Below are 23,308 nucleotides of genomic sequence, written 5' to 3'. Positions count from 1 at the left end.
ATTCTTTGGTTAGGTAATTATATATGTCAAAAATGTATTATCAAGTTAACAAGATCTTCTAACTTTACAATATATTATTTTAAAATTTTGCAAGTTCTTTTTTAAACTCACAACAAATGTGAAAATATGTGAATCATTTAAAATTTATCATTAACCAAATAAATTTTATTTTTAGTAATATAGAATAAACATTTTCGTTTTGTCTCTACACTAATTTAAAATCTAATACAGTATAGTGTTATATATTGATCATTATAAATATGAATAGAGTCTTCCGCTGAGTAAGTATGCCAGGCCAAGGGTTCGTTTGGGGCAAGCAATGGTTCTCGAGTGCCAGCTACTTCCGGGGTAAAATAGTAACATTAATTAAAAGTCCTATTTATTTATGTAAGTATAAGTTATTACTAATTATTGGAAATGTTATTCACACTCTTTTACATTCTTTAGTTATAATATTATGAATTCTCATAGTTAGTACATTAATTATTTCTATCTTTCATCTTTCCTTATATTAACTTTTGACTAATAATTTTTCATATTATTATACCACCCCTATATATGTGATAACACGGTGTTGTTATTTTTCCTTGGACAAATCATGCTTGGTGGAATAAATTGAAAATTGTTTACAAGTATATGAATTATATATTTATTGTGTGTAAGATAAACAGGTGATTATATATATGATTTCACATATAGATTATATTCTTTAATTTTAATATTTAATTTTTTCAGTAAAAGTAAAAGGAAATCTTTCTCAGTTAACTATGGACAGTCAGATAACTATCTTTGATTTATGTGCACAGTCAATCGAGAAGTTAAATTTTAGAGCCAACAAAAAGAAAATCATCTATTTGTTATAACTTATAAAAGAAAAATCAATATACAAAAATAGTTCTAAAAAATAAAATGTAATTGTTCTCCACATGTTCATATGACATCTAAACAGATCAAGTGGAATACACATGCAAAGCACATCTGGTTAGATGACACGAAAAATGCACAACAACTATAGTCTATAAGGTAATATTAGTGAAATACGACTAATTACATGAGTGAACCTCATCAAATTGAAATAAATATATACATTATTGCATTTAACTAATAAAATTTTTCATTGACCATCTTAAGAGGTTCGTGTGAATAAGAGGTATATATGATGATCCACATTGAACATTCACCAAAGAATCTCCAATATTATTTTGTGCAAAGCTTATAATTCAAATCTTCGCTTAAATTTTCTGAATTGATAATCACGTGCGTTCGAAAAACTAGTTATATTATAACTATGAAGCATAATTAGATAAACTATAGCTATAGATCATTATTTACTTAAATCTGCTTGCCATTTATGAAATTTTCCCTTATTTAAATTAAACAACAGAAGGCATGGAAAAAAAAAATGGTTGCATGGACAATTTATGCTCATGCTTGAAGGCTCGATTCGCAGTTGCGATCACAATTCAAAGATAACTAACATTTTATGTTTGATTAAAACTTGTGATTATATGTCGTCTATAATATTTGCAAGTATTAAAATCTGCGACTCTGCATCGTCTATATTAGATTTTTGATACTGTAAATTGCTTCGTTTATTTCAATATTCCAACAGCATCGACGTAGTAAACCAGTTTGATGTTTTTTTTCACAACAAAAATTTGAATAAAATAACAACCCATTTATACAAAGTTGAAGCATAAACTGGAGAATCATTGCAAGAAAATTGCACAAACTAAAAATTTCCCCTACTTATATAGTTCGATGGAAAAATCAAATAAAAGGACTTGCATTGTCTAATATTTTACATGTTAAATGGATATTCAGTCAGCATTTGTTTTACATCTATCAAAAAGATGGTTCCCCACCAAGGATTTATTATTTCCTTTTGAGGACCTACACATGTACAAATCTATTATAAATAAAATAAAAGAATAAGAATATTTACCCAGCCATGTTTGATCTCATTAAACATTGTAAACCTGAAAACCGGACAAGCTTTGTGATTCTCCTACATGCATGTCGGATCCAGATTATAATCCACGAAAAATTGTCATCCATGATGCCTGGAAGACCTAGATGAATTTATAAACTCCATAAAACACCATTCCCAAATAAAGGCAAAAAGATGGATGCCAATTGGATATTCATCCTGTACAAAAGTTCTTCTGATATTGAAGTTGTTCGAACTAGCACCTGCTTTCAAATGAAAATGAAAAGCAAAAATAGCAATAGTCAGGCGCGGTGTGAATAAATAGAGCAAGAACAAGATAATCTTTTCTCACAAGCTAAGAATGCATTTATCCACAGGAAGCAAAACTCCTGAAAAAATTAACTCACAAAAGACTAAGAGAGTATGTGTGTTGAGTTCACTCAATATTTCTGTGGTGAGACATTTACACTTAAAAGTCGATGTCGTAAGAAGATAGATTTAATACCTGTAGATCGCTCAGTAACCCAATCTGACACACCAACAATAAGTCAAACTGTATCCTCAGGTTTCCATGTGCTGGCTAATTCTGGACATATTTGGCTTGCCGTAATCATCTGATGAACACCGCAAGTTCAAAATACCATCAGAAGATCTCACATCCATGAAAAGAATGCCAATAAAACTAATGGAAACAAAGTTCCATCATTGCACTTCAGAGGAACTCCATGAGATGACATAAGAGAAGCTGCTGAAGCATAAACAACCGAGCCAACCCCGTACAGCAACTTGGCATCCATGTTTCGGAGAGTACTATTCTTTGGTTAAATACCCACAGAACTGCACACTTACAACCATTTCATGATGATATCCTTCCTTGGGCTCGCAACATGGAATGCATTTCCCTGCAGTTGGGCTCCATGCTTGTCAGAAGCAGTGAACATCAAGATTCTTCAAATAGTGATTGCATAAAGTAGAGCTTATGTCATTCATTTGACAGATGAAGTAACCCCCGCATTTGAAGGTAAGGATTCTCCAGGAGTTTTTCATTGTTGCTCTGCAAAGAACAGCATAAACCCAAATGGGAATCAGTTATGACAATTCCAAGCCTATATCTGTAAAATCATAAAGCCTATGGATTTTCCATGATCCAGCACTGCCCAGGGGTGATCTAATATGAAATGATAATATCATGAGGAAAACTTTTGCAAATGAATATAACATACCAATTTTGACAACTAAATCTCAATAGAAACAGATTAGCTGTCCATGCAACCTACCATTTGCTTTTAGTTATTATACCAATATATGACAGCTTAACAGATTTAGCTGAAAATTGCTGCTTCTTATGAAATGGCCCTACGAATCATAACACATTAAGTCAGCAATCTTGCCGACACAGTCATGTTTCATAGAGCAGACACAAGTGTCTAACCCAGGCATCTCAGCATTTCAGGGATACTTCACTGTAAGAATGTCTAGTGGGGAAAGCAACCAAACAGCAAACACAGAGATACCAGCTACCAGAAATAACATGGTCCAAGTGACATCAAGAACCAGCAATTCAAGACAATGTTGGAGTTTGCCAGTGGATGCAACTACAGAATGTATTTCACCACCAATGATAGAACCAGAATATGCCATGATGAGGCTCTGGAAACAAACTCTTAGAAGAAACTGGTATTTATCATCATGCAGACAAACTTTTGTAGAGAACAAACAACACATAGTAACTGTTTATCGTCACACCAGTCCCATAAAATTTTCTAACAAAAACGTTACAAAAAAGAGGGGACCACACCTGCTGAGCTCTAGAAACAAGGTTATGCAACATGCGTTGGTACTTTTCCGGTTCTTCTGTCATCATCCTCTGCAAAATGCCAATTTCAGATTAATTAATATTATAGTGGGAGCATCATTGCCAAAGATCAGGAAAGCAACATGAAACTTGCCTTCAGAAGAAACATTGAAGAGTAATATGCCACTCTTGAGTCTGTATCATCCAACAACTCTCTGCAAAATAACCATATGTGCAGAATTGATTATGAACTTCTAAATTAACTAAAATATACTTTATTGGAGAGAAAACATATCTAGTAATCACCTAAAGAATTCCTCCCCACCAACTTCTTTAAAAGCCGCAGGATCTGCTGTGCATTTACCAATTAAAAGCAGGAGAAGAGTGGCTCGTATATCAGAGGTGGAACCAGGAACATTTCCTCTTCCTTTGCTGCCAACAGAAACGCCTAATGCAATATTATCAGTTGCGGCACCAGCAAGTTGGATTAGAGGCCAATAAAATAAAGCAGCAGGAACACGTGCAACCAATTGCATGGGAACAATAGCCTGTCCATGGAGAAGCAGTGCCGCCATGGATGCAGTTTCTGGTTTTGGAGGATCCTTGTTTCTTTTGAGTTTGTGGTTAGTATCTTCAATGTGTTCCTCCCAGCCAAAGCTCTCCTTTCGAGGTAAGCTTTCTCCTGGACCAAGCTTCTTATTCCAGCTAACATCTTTGATACAGATTGTAGGATCATCCATAGATGTCACCGTTGAAGGGGGGACTTTTAGGCACAGTTGAGAAAAAAGAATTTCACACATCTGTTGAAAAGATTAACAGCAATATTGGAGTGAGACGCTGATACTGACTATTAATGACACAGGTAAAAAGCAGCAGGAAGATACAACTACTTGTGGTAAAATACTTTAACAGTAGTATCCACTAACCATCCCTTGTATCTTGATTGATAAGTAAGTTGGCATTATGTAAGATGATCACCCTATGGGCAGTGCAACCCCTAAACAACAGACAAAATAGGTGGGACTTGCAATGGTAATATCATGACACTGAAGTCCATAGACCATAGTTATCCAAAGTACTGTTGTGAATAAGGTTTAAATTTCTATTTTCAAGTGATGGGAACAAAATATTTATCCTTCCTAAATAAGTATGGTTATTGCTCTCTCTGTTTCAAAAGAAGTATGCATATTGCTCTCTTCAACAGAGAAAACTGAAAAATCATTACAGGATGCAAATATAATTCAAACACATACACCTCTAAAGGTCAAATAACAAGGCATAAAGGTGCAATTGTCATCTTACTCAAGGTCTACAATTTATATCCTATTAGGACCACCATGTCTGAAGCATTTCAAGATTGAATTACTTTCCTCTTTCTTTCCTCCTCCCTTTATTTTCTTCTCTTTTTTAACCAGAAAGGGACAGAAGAAATCACCTTTAATATATTCATGCGGTCGGTTTCATTTATCTGGGCCATCAGGGACAAGGCACTGTTCATGATATCAATGACTGCATTTGCTTTCTCGAGACGACTTTTATTATGCAGATCTCCAACCATTTCACCACTAATTGCGTGTTGGACTTCACTTTCATCTAATAAAAACTTGCAGCGCATAAGAAGCCTCTCCAAAACATATAAAAAGCCCCATCTAATGAGGTTGTTTTTCGATTTTATTAGCCCACACATGAGCCATATGGATAATGGGACATCTAAATCAGGTGAATAGTCAATAACACTGGCTCGAGAAATTTTCTCCTGCAAGCTTCTGATGCTTGACCATATACTAGCATCCCCTTCCTCGACAATCTCTGTGATGATCAAATCCCCCAACCATAGATAACCATTGTGACGACACTGAGTTCTTTCAGAATGAAGAAGAGAATGTAAGGTGGCCCAAGAGAGCTTTGCTTTCATGCCAAAACTGTTACCATAAGCTCCATCAATACTTTCCAGGGATTTGCATGATTTAGTTATCTGTCTCATATGAGCGAATTCCTTATCAAGATGAGTAAATGACTTTATAAGCATCTCAAAATTCTCGACAATTTTCCCCAAGAGCTGCAAATGAAATAAAGGTCAGACTACCACAAGAAAGAAGAGATAATTCATTTAAAAAGTTTATACAATTATCGTGAATGGAAGCAAGGAGCACTATGTAGGTATATACAAGCTCATACAGAAGACAATAGTTATAACAGCCTTTCATTTCTTTGCAAAGTCGGAAAAAAAAAATACACACAGGTGCAAGGAAAATGACAGATTCTGATATGCCTCACAATACAAAGAGCTTTTCATTTATGCCTTGAAATTATGTCTATTTTATTGGCTCCGTTTAGCATGAGCATTAAGAAGTTCAAACAAAAGATATGGAATGTTGTTATGGCTGTTTTGCTACAGAAAAGGGTAAAAAATGCACCTAAAGTGTGTGATATTCACCATATTTGTCCTCCCTTAATAGTTTGGCCCAATTATGCTCCCCCGTTGTTACTTTGTTGGGCCAAAAATGCGCTTATTTCACACAACTTAACCGAGGGCATATTGATTACATGCATGGTATAAGGGCATATACGGTCCAATTTAGTTCTTAACTGCAATTATGCAACAATTTGTGAAGTTTGCATTTATGAAGCAACATGGTTAAATTGTAGTGAATTTTCTAACCCATTTTTAAGCAACTTAACATGCCATTTTGTACAATCTAAATTAGAAGTTCTAGGTAAAGATACAAGAACCATGATATCATAAAAACAAGAAAATTCACTATATTCGAAACACAGTATCTTTACATTTTATCAAATCACCAAATGTCATAAGATTCCTTCAAATCACCAAATGTCATGAAATTCCATCACATCAAAAATGTGGTTACTTTGCACAAAAAAAAAACACAATTAAACCTGCTTCAAACCTAAAATTATCTTTACATTTCATCAAACGACCTAATGCCATTAGATTCCATCGATCCTGAACATATAATTTTTTCTTTTCAATGAAGGATGATTACGGACAAAAAGAAATTGTCTAGCAAACTTTTAATAAGCTTTCTGTTAGTTGGGAAGAATATCATTTAAATTTAAGTTCTTGCGCTTTAGTTTTGTTTTTCAGGAAAAGTAGGGGCATCCATAACATTGCTCAGCCACTTGTCCTTCCGTTAATCTCTCCCAAATTTGTGGGTTAATGAAATCTAATAGCAGTGGTTTATATTTTGTGGTTTGAAGCAATGTAAAGAATTTTCTTGTTTAATGACATTATGGTTGTTGTAGTTTTAACCTAGGACTACTAATTTACAACAACATACTCGGTGAAATCCCACGAGTGGGGTATGGGGAGGATAGAATGTACGCAGGCATTACCACTACCCGTGGAGGTAAAGAGGTTGTTTCCTAAAGATCCTCGGCTCAAGTGCAGTAAATGCAGGTATAAAGATGCAAATATAACAACTAATAAGAGAAGCAACGCAAAGCCTACAAGAAAGGAATAAGAACAACTACAAAAGTAGTGCAGTAACTGAAACACAATAAACAGATGATGTTAGATATCAAAGCAAGAACTGCAAGAATACGGCTACAACGACAGATACCAACAAGCCTAAACACTCAAAAAGCAAGGTAACACTCCACTACCTACAATTATTTTTCCGCGTTTGGGTTGGGTTAAATTAGTTTTGGATAATTGTTTTTTTCCTAACACATCAGAATGTGTCACATATTAAATGAGAAGGCTAATTGATCTACATAACGGATCCGTTTGTGATAAGGGTAATAAAGGGCCACAAAGGTTGACAATGAGGGTATTTTGTGGCCAATAGGTCAACGGATGGTAGTTTTGTACCAATTCTAATAGTATAAGGGTATTTTAGGCCCTTTTAATTTTAGGCTATTAACTATGTTGATTAGTCACCAAGAAGCACAACCAAATTACTGTTCATTGAAACAGCATATAATGAGAAGCATCAATCATTTTACAAGTTATCACAAAGAAGCACGATTGGATAAGCTTTCTCAGATGTTTTTACATGACACACTATCATGTCTGATGGCCAATGAAATTAAGCAAGAAATGAAGTTAGCATTACCATTGAAAGTCGGTCAGAATTTGGATATTTGGACAATGCACTAGATATTGGGCGTTGGAGAAGCTCCAAGATGCCTTCCAATCCAAGCTTTACTGATATATGCAAAGCTTCAGGTGCATCTGCGAGCATAAGCAGCATAGCGACAGGTTGGACTTCATCATCACTGTAGTCTGATGTTCCACTAGCTATGCATGACTCATTTATTTGATGCAAAGCATAATCAAAAAGCACCAGGTACAGATTCCTTCTTTCCTCCCTTGAGTTTGAAAGCACTAACTGCATTGGTAGAAAGAACTTACTTTTAAGCAAAGCCTTTCTCTTTGTGCTACATACAAGTAATCACAAATGAGATTGCAAGTAGACCAGAATAGATTTTGCTAACAGCTTATGAAACAATGGAATGTTTCAGACTCTGCATGGTGTAAAAATCATTTTCCTGCTTCAACTTTTAACTAGAAAAATAAAACACCCCCTCCCCAGCCCCTAAGACTATTCCAGCTAATCACATGAAATCTCTTCAGATATTCTGCACATTTTAGAATAACTAATAGCACATACACCGGAAGCATTGATAATCCTCCTGCTCAGATACAAAGAAAGCTTCTACAGATAGTTTGACCCAAAGTTTAGCTTGTACCAGAAACAATATACACTTCGGGGTCATTTGGTGTGATGGATAAGGGAAGATAATCTTGGGATAAGTTTTTAGTACTCCTTAATTCTTTGTTTGGTTACAAAGCCCAGGATAACTAATCTCTGGATTGATAATTAGTACATGGGATAAGTTATCCCTACTTGTGGGTGGAATAATAATACCGGGATGACTTATCCTGTAAAATATGCAAATGACTAAAGTACACCCCTTAAACCCTCTTTTATACATTACTTTTACATCCATGTATATTCACATAATTTTATATCATTTATAATAACATTCACAATCTTCACTACTCGTTATTTTTATGATAATATATTTCTCTATTAAAAAAATACAATATATAAATATAATTTTATTTATGTATATATTACATGTTGAATTTATTTGACTAATTCTTATGTGTATTTATATTTTGATTTCTCTTAAAATGTTGACTCCATTGCTGAATTACATACTTTTAATTAAATAATTCTTAGTCACTTGAAAATTTGTATTTTATATATCAACTAAAATGAACATAAATTTAATATTTTACAATATAGGAGCAATATGTACTTATATGAAGTGACATAAACATTAAATATCTTTTACTTAAACAAACTTAAAATGGAAGTTTTATTTTTAAGCTAAATAAGATGGATTTTTATTTATTTTTTGATGACAAGGGAAATTGGCAGTCACTACCCTTTGGGTGCGCACAGGGTAAAACCCCTACTCCTATGCAATAGCTCGCAAACCACATAGGATAGGTAATCCGCACTAGGCAAGCCCGGTGCGACGAGCTCGACCCAGAAGGCAAACCCCTTGCTTTCACTGGCAAGGGGTTTCGAACTTGAGACCTCCAACATGGAAGTCCCAAGCCCAAACCACTGGGCCACCCCGAAGGGTAAGATGGATTTTTTCTTTTTAACCTAAATAAGATGGAAGTTTTATTTTTAAGCTAAATAAGATGGAATTTTTATTTTAAGCAAAATAAGATGAAAGTTTTATTTTTTAAAAACACACCACACAATCATATGGGAATGCACACATAAAAATACTTAAGCTAAAATAAGATGGAAATTTATTTTTAAGAATGAACAACTAAGGCTTGCAAGGATAATATAAAAAAGTAAAGTAAGGTGGAGGGTGTTTTTTTTTAAACAAACAACTTATTCTTTTCTTTTTTTTTTTGAGATAAAACAAACTTATTCTTAGAAATTATGCAATGCATATTATTTTGAATATGGCAAACCAAACAATCAATATAAAAAATAATCTCAGAATAACTAATTCCAGAATAACTTATCCTAGCATAACTTATCCCAACACGTGTGTTCAAACCAAAAGAAAGAAGTATTGCAAACACCCCTAAACTTGACGCAAATTATTAGTTTCGTCTCCAAAGTATTGACAGCCTTAAAAACACCCCTCTACTCGACTAACTAAACTTATATAAACCCCAGATGGCTGAATTTTCTGATTGCATCAACGACTTAGAATTGGTAGACCCTCCTTTATCTGGAGGGTCTTACACTTGGAGAAGAGGGGAAAGCCAGAATAGAGCATCCAGAATTGATAGATTCCTTTACTCTCCTGAATGGGAAGACCGATTCTCTCAGTTTAAGCAAACATTGCTCCCAAGACTGGGTTCTGATCACAACCCAATTCTATCATCTTGTGGTGACTGGGAGTTCAAAAAATCCTATTTCAAATTCGAAAATTGGTGGCTAGAAGTTGAGGGATTCAGAGAAAGGGTGAAGGAATGGTGGAACTCTTTTCCAAATACAGGAAGACCATCTTACAATTTGGCAAAAAGCTCAAGCTCCTTAAAAAAGAGCTAACACAATGGAGCAAAAGCCACAGATTGAACTGGAAGAAAAAGAAAGAGGGGATCCTTTTACAGATCAGCTCCTGGGAAACTCTTCAAGACCAAAGGGCCCTATCTGATGATGAGATTTTGCAAAAATCACATCTACCTATGGAGTTCGAGGAGGTTGCGAAGAGAGAGGAGATAGCTTGGACACAAAGATCAAGAGTAAATGGCTAAGGTGATAAAAATACCAATTTTGTTCATAGAATGGCCAATGCCCACAAGAGATACAACTCCATAGAATCCTTACAAGTAGGGGGTCTCACTATCAGTGATTCAGAAGTCATCAAGGATGCTGCTCAAACTTTCTACCAGAACATGTACAAAGAGACTGAGCACTGGAGACCTGATTTCAATCTCCAAGATGCACCAATCATCTCCACAGAAGATCAGACATGGCTGCAAAGGAATTTTGAAGAAGAGGAAATCTTAGAGAGTATTAAGTCATGTGCTATTGATAAGGCCCCTTGGTTTCCCAATTAACTTCTACCTAACCTTTTGGGAGTTGATCAAGGGTGATATCATGGGAACCAAGCAGTATTTTTATGACCACCAAGTTTTCGAAAGAAGTCTGAATGCCACTTATGTAGCCCTCATTCCGAAGAAAGCAGGAGCAGCTTGGCCAAACCCTTATCTGAGAGAATGAAAAAGGTGATAGGCAATTCGGTCAACAGACATCAAATGGCATTCATCAAGGGAAGACAAATAATGGATGCAGCATTGATAGCAAACGAATGTGTAGACACAAGAACCAGAGGAGATGTTAGGTTTTGGAAATAGATGGCTAAAGTGGATAAGTTTCTGCATTAAAACTGTTAGGTTCTCCATTTTATGGAGAACCTGTTGGATTTTTTCCCTCCGAAAGGGGTCTTAGACAAGGAGATCCCCTCTCCCCTTTCCTCTTTAACCTAGCCATGGAAGGACTCAGCAGTATGGTTAGAACAGCTCTACAGAAGAATTGGATAAGGCGTTTCAAGCTTAATAGCCATGGTATGGGTGATTTGGAAGACAATGCAGATGATACTATAATTTTTTGTGAACCAATAGAAGAGCAGGTCTGTCTGGCATATCAGAGTGATGTTGACTGTTTTTAAGCTATACCTGGCTTGAAGGTAAACTGGAGTAAAAGCAATTTATTTCCCATCAAAGAGGAAAACCACATTCAGACTCTGGCTGGCATCTTAGGTTGTGGGGTGGACAAACTCCCAACTGTTTACCTTGGCATGCCCCTTGGTAACAAACACGGTGATCTAGATATTTGGGATAACATCATAGAGAAGACAGAGAAAAAATTATCTCAATGGAAAGCTCAGTACATATTACTTGGAGGAAGAGTCACTCTTATGTTTCTGTCTTAGACTCCCTTCCCACCTACGGGATGTCATTGTTTCCTATCCCTTCCGGTGTATCTAAGAAATTAAACAGGCTCAGAAGGAATTTTCTATGGAAAGGAAACAAGAAGAGTGGGGGATACAGTTTAGTGAAGTGGGAAGAAACTCAATTGAGCAAAAACCAGTAAGGACTAGCCATCAGAAACCTAAAACTACATAATCAGTGCCTTCTCATGAAGTGGTTATGGAGGTTTAGTGAGGAAGAAGCTTCACTCTGGAAACAGGTCATCTCTCACAAGTATGGTCAAGAAAGTAAATGACCAATGAGGTCAACAGTACTTATGGTGTTAGTGTGTGGAGTGCTATCAGATCAACATGGACAAAAATGCAAGGAAATACCAGAATCAGAGTTGGAAATGGGCTCAGAACTCTCTTCTGGAAAGATCTCTGGATAGGCCAATCCACTCTGCAGGAATCCTTCCCTGATTTAATGCTATTAAGCTACAATCCTGAAGCTACAGTGGGGGAATGTTGGTCTCCCCAAGGTTGGAACCTAACATTTAGAAGACACCTTAACGACCGGGAAGTGGAGAGGGTGGCAAACATGCTGAATGTAATAGGGGTCTTCACTGGCACAACTTCTGATCCAGATTCTTTGAGATGGAAATACACAGAAGATGGCATCCTCTCGGTGAACAGACTTTACAAGAAGGAAAACAGCTGCTCAACACATGGGGAAGTCTGAAAGCTCTGGAAGTCCTTATGGAAGATTAAGGCCCCTACTAAAATCAAATGTTTCACTTAGTTGGTGGTCAGAAGGGATTGTCTCACTCAAGAAGTTCTCCAAAAAAAAGGGAAGGATACTTGTACCTAGATGTTTTTTGTGCAATGAAATTGGGAAAACAAATAACCATTTGTTCCTGCATTGCAAATTTACTGCTCAACTATGGCACCTATTCTTTACTCTCACCAAAATAGAGTGGACAATGCCTGAGCACACAGCTGACCTGTTGAGTTGTTGGATCAGAAGAGGTGGCAGCAAAAGCTAGAAAAGTGGTGGTGGATGATACCTTCCTGCATTTGGTGGTCAGTGTGGGAAGAAAGAAATGGGAGATGTTTTGAAGACAAAGTTAAGTTCATTCATGGTGGCAGCAAAAGCCAGAAGAAGTGGTGGCGGATGATACCTTCCTGCATTTGGTGGTCAGTGTGGGAAGAAAGAAATGGGAGATGTTTTGAAGACAAAGTTAAGTTCATTCATGTTGTAAAATGGAGTTGTCTAGTCACATTATTTTTTTGGTGTAAGGAGAACTATACAGAGGAAATGGATGAATTTGTTGATTTCTTAGGAGCTTTGTAAATCTAGACTCTATTTTATCTTCTTGTAAAAAGTTTTTGAAGGTGACCAGCATCCCTTAATGTTGAGGAATACAACAGTACTTTTGTCCAAAAAAACAAAAAAGTGGTCTCAAACTCTTGTAGGAGTATGGGGCTCTTAATAAAAAGCCGAGAGAAGTGTGAAAACACCCATAAATTTGATGAGAATCTAGGGGGTGTATTTCACTCATGTTGCAAGATCGTGGTGTATTTAAGTTCAGTTAGTCAAGTAAACGGGTGTTTTTAAGGATGTCAATAGTTCGAGGATGAATCTAATAATTCGCACTAAGTTTAGAGGTATTTTTAATACTTCTCTCAACCAAACGACCCCTCAAAATATACACTAGGCACAAAATGCCATGCAAAAGTTATTCCCATTTGATGGACTCCCACTACAATTTTAATTCCTAACAATAGGTACAAAATGCCAAGCAAAAGGTACTCCCCCATGATGGGCTCTCAGACAACTTTACATGAATTATAACCAGGGATAGGGCAATACCTCTACAAATATGAATTCAATTCCTCCCGTCAGATCAACCTGCTGAATAAGAAATTCAGGGGTAGCTGAAAGAGCTTTATTAGATATTTCCGGAATCTCATAAAACATGTTTGTTAGCATGCCAATAAGCTTGCTGTGAACTATTTCAGCCCAAGAATTCATCCTGCTAACGCATATAAGTACCTGAACAACCTGCAAGAGTATTAAGAGAAAAGTTGGAACAAACATCAAGCACTTTTGAGATTAACATTAACATAGAAACAGAAGTGCTATACATGTGAGAAAGACTAATATTAGATGCACAACCATCACTTCATTGGTCATATGGACATTCATTTAGGGATAACAAATTATAACACTGGGTGTTGACACTCATATTTACAATTTTGAAGAAGATTAAGAGACAAATTGAAACAAGTAGGGCAGAACCTAAGGTCATTAAGGACAAAATACAATAAAATAAAATGCATCCAACTTATCCTTCATTTTCATGTACTTATAAGCTCTTCAATTTACCAGTACCACCGAATAATATCTTTATTTGTATAAATTCCATTCTCAATACTTTTATTTGTCTAATACTTCCTCCATTCATTTTATGTGGCACTATTTCCTTATTAGTCCGTTTCGAACAGAATGGCACCTCTTGGTATTTAGAACAATTTAATTTTAACTTTAATGGCAGGCGTGCAGAAATTTCATGGCCTAGTTAATACCACAAATTCAAAAGCCTTTATTTCTTAAAACTCCACTCCAAGTCAAACTATGCCAGTTAAATTGAAATGCAGGGAGTAATTACTTTCTTTTTCAAAAATCTACTTCATTTACCAATATTCTTTTCCTCTATTTTTTTTTTTTTTTTTTTTTTTTTTTTTTTTTTTTTTTTTTTTTTTTTTTTTTTTTTTTTTTTTTTTTTTTTTTTTTTTTTTTTTTTTTTTTTTTTTTTTTTTTTTTTGGATAACCAAGAAATACATTGCTACCAGATATGAAACTAGGTGGATAATGTGTATGTCCCTCATAATGTTCATTGATAAATAATAAATGAAATTGATAAACTTTATTTATCAGTCATATCAGATATCTATTTCCTTTGTATATGTTTAGTTGGAACTGCCAAATCAAGAAGTTAAGTCCCCCACTACAAACACATTTCTCTACTTTCAGGAATTTTATGGAAGTCCAATTACATTGTTCCCTTTACTATACTTATATAAAACCAAGTAGTTGAAATATTCTCCATGAAAATAAAGTGAATAAGATGTGTCAATATTAACAAGCCAAGGTATAGACTCACCCTTATGTCAAGACCTTTAAGTCTGCTCCTCCTTATTCTGCCTTTATCACAGACAAAATATAGTAAACAGCTGAGAGCAGAAGCCCAGATGGATTCTTCCTTTTCTTCTGTCTGTTCATCACATTGTGAATACACTTAGAATGAGAATAGCACTTGAGTCCTCATCATCGTACAATGCTATTTAAGTAAATATATGTGAGTTAAAAGTATGAGAATAAGTGAGAAGCAGGAGACAATGCTGGATCAAGGGACCATTACTTTCAACCATCAAAGGGTCTGCAAAGATGACACTAATGAACTTTGTTATAAAATTTAAGCAACAAATTAGCCTAAGAACCAGCACCTGAAATCCGAGCACAGAAGACACAGTTCGTCTAACCAAGTGGTTCAGGCGTTTATGAGCCCATGATTCCACTTCTTAATATGAGTCAAATCTGTCCACTTCTGGACAAATTTAGGCAGCTAAAATGTGTAAAACTTGCACACCAAGAAACCTTACATTGAGCCACGTTTTTAGCCCTTAAGATGGGATGACTTGCTTCCCAATAAGCATGAAGATGGGCGCCTAAATCAGCTAAGGAACGCCTCCTACTTGGCGCCCAAACTTAGAGAGAAAAGTCAAAAGTTTCCTAATTTATTTCCTAGTTTGTTATGGAATATTTTCCTAAATAGTTACAACTATCTTTTAATGCTTTCCAAGGTAGCTAGGAATGTTATCCTAGTATTTCTTTAATTAGCTAGTTATTTCATATTTCATTATTGCTTAGTTGTTCTAACCAATTTCGGCTATAAATAGCAGTGCATTGTTTTGCATTAGACAGATTTTTCATGATGAATAATATTGGATAACTTTCTCTTTTGCTCTTGTGAGTATACGGCTACCTTGGATTTCTTCAACACTCAAGTCTACACTTTTAGGAGATAAGTTTAAATTCTTCAAAATCTTAGATTACTTTATTCATAGGTTTAGGCTTATGATTCTTCTTCGTTATTCTGTCAGAATCAGAATCCATAATGTATTATGTGTTAATTTTCTACTAAAAATGTGATTAGTTTAGGTTAATTGTTTTATTAGGAGTCAATTTCGAAAATTAGACTTATCTTGAAGTTCTTGATTTGTTCTTGAATTGAAGAAATACTTTCTTGAATTCAATTAATTCTTAATTTCAAAAAAATAAAATTGTCTATTTTATTCTCTTTTAAGCTTTCGGACATTTCTTTCAAACCATGATTTTCATTATTATGTTCTTGGGTCCCTGAGGCGGTTGAGTGTTGTGAAAGGTGATTGCCTCATCACCAATGGCGAGAGGTGAGGTAAGGCGACCCTTCATCGCTTATTAGCTTTGTGGCGAAGCGATCTTCAAAAGGTGATGGCATGGTGACAAAGGCAAGAGGCGAGAAAGGTGTCGCCTTTTGTATTTTCTTAAAAAAGGTAACCAATTTAGGGTTTAAAAAGTTAGAAGGTAATTTTAGGATTCTTTCCAAATTTGCACAGTTGCACTCTTAGACTACGACTCTGACTCCAACCAGTCGACTCGACTAGACTTCTCCAGCGACTAGCGAGACTTTTCCGGTAACTCCCAAGTCCAACCAATACATATTTCTTCTTTTCTTCTTCTAATTTCTTTTTCTTTTCTTCTTCAATTTTCTTCTTCCTCTGTTTCCTTCTAATACTGTTTTTTTCTCACTGTTTTGACTTTTGCTCTTCTTTTTTTCTCATTCAAGTCCTAGACTTTTAGTATGTACTATCTATTTTCAATTTTTGAATTAAAGTATTTGCTAATATATTATTGCTATGGAAATTTTGATTATTTATCTATGCAATTAAATATTTTAAGTTTTTGGTATAAATTGGCGCCGCACTTCAAAACCGCTCGCCTCGCCTTGTGGCGAGGCAAACCCTTATCGCCTTTTGTCGTCTTTCGCTGTACAAAACACTGGCTGATTCTTATCAAACTGCAGCAATTCAATGTCAAGTATAAATTTTTTATTTTTAAAACGAGGTAGTTTTCATATATAATTGTAGAAGTATACTGCACAAGTTGTGAAACCACCTCAAAATTTACAAGTGATCCAAAAAGGAAAGATGCAACAGACTCAGATTCTATATGTAATCTAAAACATCAAAAATAGACTCATAATCCACCGAAAGTTCCTATTTACACCAAAAATAGTACAAAACTAGACAGTTCATTTTCATCCTTGGTATAGAACTTCCTTTTCTTCAAAACATCTCTGGTCTTTTCTTTCCACTTTGTCCATCCACCAAATGCAAGCTGGGACAATTTTCCATCTCTCTTTTTGACTAGACAGATTCCCTTCTATACTCCTAAGGTCCATATTAGGGAAAGGAGAGTGAGGAGAAGAGGGGCAGCCCAAGTGACAAATAAATCAACCACCCTTCCATTGCCTAACTGATGCCCTTCAAATTGATGAAGATTTTCCACAATTGGCTTAACCACAGACAAGGGAGAAAAAGATGATTAATTGTTTCAGCATGCTCCCCACACAAGTAACATATTAAACAAAGCTGAAGGCCCCTCCTAGCTAGGTTGTGTTGAGTCAGAGCTGCCTCATTTGCCGGCAACCAGAAAAACATGCTACTTTGTATGGAATTCTAACTTTCCATATCATTTTCCAGGGATAACAACCCACCTGATTGTTAATTGTATTAAGTTCACTATAAGTTGTCTTGAAGTAGAACTTTATCATGCCTATCACCTTGCCCCCACATGTTGTCCTCAGCTTCAGACGTCCCTTTGAATTGTGCTCAGGTATTGTAGAAGTCTGCCACCCTGCTCACCTCCTTATCATTAAGTTGTCTTTTGAAGCTCAAGTTCCACCGCTGTAATGACCAAGCTTCTCCCAATGCTATCTCTTTTTCCTATCATAGAATAAAGAGATCTGGATATGTCTGCTGCAATGGTTCATGTTAGCCAAATGTCTTTCTAGAAAGAAGACACCTTCATGCCATTTCCCACCTTAAGAGAGGATTTTCTCACAACTGATGGCCATAAGTTCCTGATAGCTCTCCACACACAGACCACATAAGGAGGTGTATTCACTAGATTGTTACTCCATCTATCCTCTTGCCCATCCTCAGTTTTATTTACTTCAATCCACAGTAATTTCTCATCAGAAGCTAGCCTCCACAGCCACTTCATCATAAGGCTATGGTTTTGAAACTGGAGACTTCTGATTTCCAATCTACCCTGCTCCTTGATTGTTACATTCTTGCATTAAACCAGATGTACTTTTTCTTCTTACTATTGTCTTGCCACAAAAATATTCTTTTCATAGCAGCTAACCTTGCACACTAGTAGGAGCTGGGAACAAAGACATCATATAAGTGCATATAGCATCCAACACACTGTTAATCAGAACTAATATTCCACCTAGTGAAAGGTATTGGCTTTTCCAGCTTGTAAGACTTTTCTCAAACATTTCCGGGACTCCACTCCAAATACCTAAAGATTTTCATCTAGCACCCAATGGCATGCCCAAGTAAACAGTGTCCAGCTCACCTATTCTTCCTCCCAGAATCTCTGCCAAGGATTGGATCTCAGGTGTATCATTAACTTCATTAACGGGCTAAAAAAAAGTTCTGTTCCAATTAATGCATAAGCCAGAGACAACTTCAAAAAGAATGAAAATTACTTTTAACATTCTCAGTTGATTCTTGACAGCTTCACAAAAAACAAGTGTATCATCTACATACTGAAGATGAGAAATCTCTAAACAATTGCCAATCTTGTTATTGATCTTGAAACCACTGGTCCAATTATTCGCCTTTGCTTGTTTAACTATAAAATTCAGTCCCTATATGGCTAGAATAAAAAGGAATGGTAATAGGGGGTCCTCTTGCCTCAGTCCTCTCTGAGAGGAAACGAAACCACAAGGTTATTCATTAACCAATACTAAAAATCGACTGTAACGATACAAAATTTGATCCATCTGTCTCAAAATCCCATCCTTTGAAATATTCCACATAAGAAATCCCAGTTAACATGGTCATAGGCCTTCTCAATGTCTAATTTGCACAGGATCCCTGTTTCACACAATTCAGTCTGGTATACACACATTCATTAGCTATTAAAATAGCATCATTGTTTACCTGCCACTGATAAAGGCCATTTGTTGACTATTAAAATAGCATCCATGGTAACAATTTTGAACAACATCAATGACTTCTCTATTGACTACCTCCCAGCAGTGTGAAAAATGTCATTGAGAACCCATCAGGCCCAGGGGCCTTGTCCCTTGCACATGCTTTGATGCTTGCCAAAATTTCATGTGGCTCAAATGGACCTTGCAACATCAGGTGAGTGATACCATTGGACAGTCCCTAAAAATGTACTGAGGTCTCTGTGTCAGAATATAATTTCTGAAATAATGCCACAATCAAGGACAAAATTGTACCTTCAGGAATAATTTGGCAACCAATTAAGCAACTGACAAAACCCAAATTAACTCTAAATATCAGGTCTAGGACTAAGCTAAGGAATTAGTGCGCCAACTCAAAATCGAGAACTTTCCAACTGAAGTCAAATGGCCTACTCGATAACTGACTAATTATTCCTCAACAATAAAGGTTGAATCATATTCCATCATAATCAAAGAACTTCTAGCCTTATACTTTAACCTGTGGAGTGGGAGGCAATAGAGAGTTGTGAGCACTCCAGCTATGTACCAATGCATGCAAATTTTAATTTTCCAAATTTCATGATGAATTATGATAAAACAGAAAAAACAAAAATTAAGTCTGGAAAATTGTATCCTCCAGAACTATCTTTCCACATTGAAGCGCTTGATATAAAGCAACAACATACCTAGTGTAGACCCACAAAATGGATTTTGGGGAGGTAGAGCGTATGCAGACCTTACCCCTACCTCAGAGATAGAGAGGCCATTTCCGTCTTTCCGATAGATCCTTGGCTCAAGGAAAAGAAGTCCAAAGCAATCCCGAAAAGAAGTAATGGAAGTATAAGGGAAAAAGAGATAATAACAAAAATTAGCAGATAGTAACATAACGGAAACTACAACAAAACAATACAATTATGGAAGTGCTTGATATAAAGCCAACCAAAATATTAACAGGACAATCAAAGCTCAGTAAAAAACAAACATTACAAGATGATTACCAAGAAATAATACACACAGAGAAAGAGCTCAACTGTTAGCCACATTTACCTGGACAAGATGAAGAAGGATCTCATAGAGGATGCCTAAAATCCAACACTCAAACTTATCAATGGCTGAGGAATTCCCAGCTTTCTTAAGATAATCTGATTTCTTATTTCCTTCCAAAGAAAGTTGAGTTTCATTGTCCAAAAAAGTTTCTTTACAATACTCTTCTTCAATTGTTGAAGTATCATCTGTTGTTGGAGGCTCCAATAAATGAGCATGAACTCCAAGATTTAAAATTAAATCAAAGGCCCGAGTCTTGGATTCCAGACGAGTAGAATTCATCATTTCCTACAATTAATTTTCACAAAAGTAAGTATCCTGAACATTCTAACATAAAAGAGTGACCATCTAGAACAAGGCAGCACCTCGAGCATGGACAGAGCGAGAGGAGCAGCAGTCTCGGAGTCCAAAACATACCTACAAACCACAAATAGCAAAGATTACCCTTGGGAACAATTACCAAAATGATACTAAAAACCCATAATTCATGGAATGTGATGTTAATGCACCAGTTAACGCTAAATGGTACCATCTTATACGTAACTCAGTTACAACCTGCATGTCCCATAAGGTGGCCACACTAGTCCAATTAAGAAACACATTAGTTATTCCTAAAAAAGGATACATATTAGGTCAAATAAACATTACTTGTAAGTGTAAAATAAGAAGAAAAGGACAGACATCTACAGCACTTGCATAATCAAAAAGTTAAAATTGAAATTAGCTGTTACAAGACAAGTACGAGTATAATTTGTCCTGTTCCACACAGCCCACGAACATGAAAGGCAAGGAATTGAATCATGGAGAGCTGTTGGCTACTCATCCAAGAATGAGATTTCAAAATCAAGGAACTGGAAGAGTGCATCCCATAACAAATAAGCATTTATGATATTGAGCATGCAGAAGAATTTATGCATATGCCATTACTATGATGTTTGAGAAGTAACCTTTTTGGACAGACTTAATTCTACTTTGCTGCCGAATTGCACTACTAAAGGTCGATCAAGTTACCTATTATGGGATAATATATAAAAATAAACAAGATTCACGATATTCCTGTTACTTTTTAATGTAAAAGTTCTAGATGCAAGGAAAGGAGCACGTACATGTCAATTACAAGTTTGACAAGTACACTGACAGCCACGTCCATTGACGGCTTTCCACTGTTGTTACTTAGTTTAGATGAAAATGTCATCGGATAAGTATTTGGAGCAGAAGTCTCAGAGCAGGCTGCAGCAATAACCTCATAGACCTCCATCGGATTCAATCGCAGAGGCTGCTGTTCACTGATAACATCAACGTATTATGAATCAAGAAAGACAAAAGAGGGAGGAAATTAGGTAGTGGGAGATGATAAATGCATACCTAGAAGGAAAGCAATAAAAACATATTATTAAAGAGAAGCAAACTCAATGAACACACATATCAAAGAAACCTACAACAAGCTGATAAAATGTGTCATTGAAGAGAGAACATTTAATCTAGCAGAAACAACTTTCAGTATCTTATCTATCACCTCTGAAAATAATCTACGGTCTACCTTAAATCAAATTTTATCTCCTGTACTTTAAGAATCTCAATGACTAAATCCCCTAGTTTAGAATTCTTCTACCTTTGTGAGGATCTCAACATGAGCAATTTTCCAATTATATAAGTTTTTCCGGGTGATAGTTTTTGCTAATTCATAATGTACTTTAAGAGCTAGGACGACGTACTCGTGTCCGTGTTAGACTCGTTCCACACTGGTCTCGAGATAAACAAAGGATCAATGTAACGCAGCTATAGTTGTGCATGTGTAAGACAAGGAAGAAGCAAGGTGAAATTCGGAAAAATAATGGATATGACGAGATAAGACAGCATAAGCCATCTTTCTTTATTAATTGACCATCAACAACTCAAAAGGGATGCTCACACTTTGGTCTACAGTACAAATCATATCCGTAAAGGAGGTAAAGAGGCGAGGTACTAGCTAAAAATATTTTAAATTCATGGATAGGGGGACATGGACCAACATCCCAAGGGGAAGGGGAGAGGGAAATGTATAACATTGCAACAATCTAGCTGTATAACCGAAATAAGATAGATTGGCCACAAAATTTGAAAACTAAGGCTGGACATAAGAACTCAAGAACATCTATAATTTGAAAGTAAAGAATTTCTTCTTTTTTGTTATGACCAAGAAATCTGTCGGGGCCAACCCAGGAACGGCCGCAGACTTCGAAACTCGGGGATAATGGGCCCACCCCTCCACCCTTGCCAACTCAGGACCAATCATAACTTCAAACTAGGGGATAATGGGTCCACCCCTTTATCATTCTCCACTTACATACCCGACTTAATTTGCAAGGTACAGGGCTCAAATCTGTGACCTAAGTCACAAGTCCCTCAACCTTTGCCACTTAAACTAAGCCCTAGTGTAGGAAAGCGTAGAATTTTTTTATCTCACATTGAAAAAAGTTGTGTTTCAAGTGATAACAAAACACTTAAATTATCTTAAAGAAAATATATTTTTTAAGTAATGCCTCATGACATACCTGTAGTGTCGATACTGAAAAAGCGGCTTTGCACGGGGACGGAAAGTGCTCACGGGAGAATCCTCCCTGATTTACACATATATAAGGAAAGAAGAATTATTATCAAAAATTAAAGTTTCACTGGTTCAGATTCATTACTTTGCATGACTTGAAATTGTATTACAGCTCTTCATAGATGCACAACACTGAGATAAAGAAGGGTTTTCAACACTTCTAATATAGACAACGGAATTCATGTTTCTATACTCAAGTAAAACCTCCACATTCAATGAGTGGAAGAAGTTGTTTGAAGACAAACAAGTGAAAATAAATTCACCAGACAAAGTGAAGCTCCTATAACTTCCATTAAGAATTTGAGATTGTTTTCTGTCATAGTAGAAACCAACCTCAAGAAGCATGTTAAGATGCGAAAATTGAAAAAAGATATAGAGAAACAGTGCCAATTGTATTTACCATATTTGATGAGGCCCTGGTTTAGAACGTTTTAGAGCTGTTATTGCTCTTAAGTGGGCACGAGCAGACGCGGAATTGGTCACGGTCGTGAGCAGTGAAGGCTGCAAAAGTTGATCTAGATAAGGCATCTCCGAACTCCCAAAGATTTTCCATGGCTCACCCTTCATTTTAGCTTCCATGTCACCAACAAGAAGAGCTGCTGCACCTACTTCAAGGAAATTATGTGCACTCACATCTTTCGGATTCAAAAGATGGTCACTGAAAGTTGAGGTTTCCATAATCAGTAAATGCCCTACAGAGCAAATAGATATTACAGGACCAC

At 36.0% G+C, this 23,308-nt stretch overlaps 1 protein-coding gene across 3 annotated transcripts in view; it reads right to left on the bottom strand.

The window, feature by feature from the left end:
• Positions 1 to 1,726: 1,726 nt before the first annotated feature.
• The window catches only part of LOC102602459 (uncharacterized), a 32,212-nt gene continuing 10,630 nt past the window's right edge, over positions 1,727 to 23,308 (bottom strand). For 2 of the 3 annotated variants that reach the window (XM_015307080.1, XM_015307082.1), the window contains 14 exons: positions 22,987 to 23,244; positions 22,534 to 22,599; positions 21,106 to 21,285; positions 20,365 to 20,416; positions 20,003 to 20,287; positions 14,813 to 14,923; positions 13,519 to 13,710; positions 7,802 to 8,077; positions 5,161 to 5,784; positions 4,032 to 4,525; positions 3,880 to 3,940; positions 3,729 to 3,797; positions 2,436 to 2,984; positions 1,727 to 2,193 (listed from right to left, as the gene is read on the bottom strand). In XM_015307080.1, the coding sequence (XP_015162566.1) occupies positions 2,913 to 2,984; positions 3,729 to 3,797; positions 3,880 to 3,940; positions 4,032 to 4,525; positions 5,161 to 5,784; positions 7,802 to 8,077; positions 13,519 to 13,710; positions 14,813 to 14,923; positions 20,003 to 20,287; positions 20,365 to 20,416; positions 21,106 to 21,285; positions 22,534 to 22,599; positions 22,987 to 23,244 (2,740 nt within the window). In that variant the 3' untranslated portion in view covers positions 1,727 to 2,193; positions 2,436 to 2,912. Of the gene's footprint in view, positions 2,197 to 2,435; positions 2,985 to 3,728; positions 3,798 to 3,879; positions 3,941 to 4,031; positions 4,526 to 5,160; positions 5,785 to 7,801; positions 8,078 to 13,518; positions 13,711 to 14,812; positions 14,924 to 20,002; positions 20,288 to 20,364; positions 20,417 to 21,105; positions 21,286 to 22,533; positions 22,600 to 22,986; positions 23,245 to 23,308 lie in introns of all 3 variants that reach the window. The other variant, XM_015307081.1, reaches the window with a different exon arrangement.

Source organism: Solanum tuberosum, unplaced genomic scaffold (assembly GCF_000226075.1).
Source record: "Solanum tuberosum cultivar DM 1-3 516 R44 unplaced genomic scaffold, SolTub_3.0 scf00050, whole genome shotgun sequence".
Classification (NCBI taxonomy): domain Eukaryota; kingdom Viridiplantae; phylum Streptophyta; class Magnoliopsida; order Solanales; family Solanaceae; genus Solanum; species Solanum tuberosum.
Note: the sequence above shows the minus strand (reverse complement) of the source record. Positions and strands in the feature narration are given on the sequence as shown.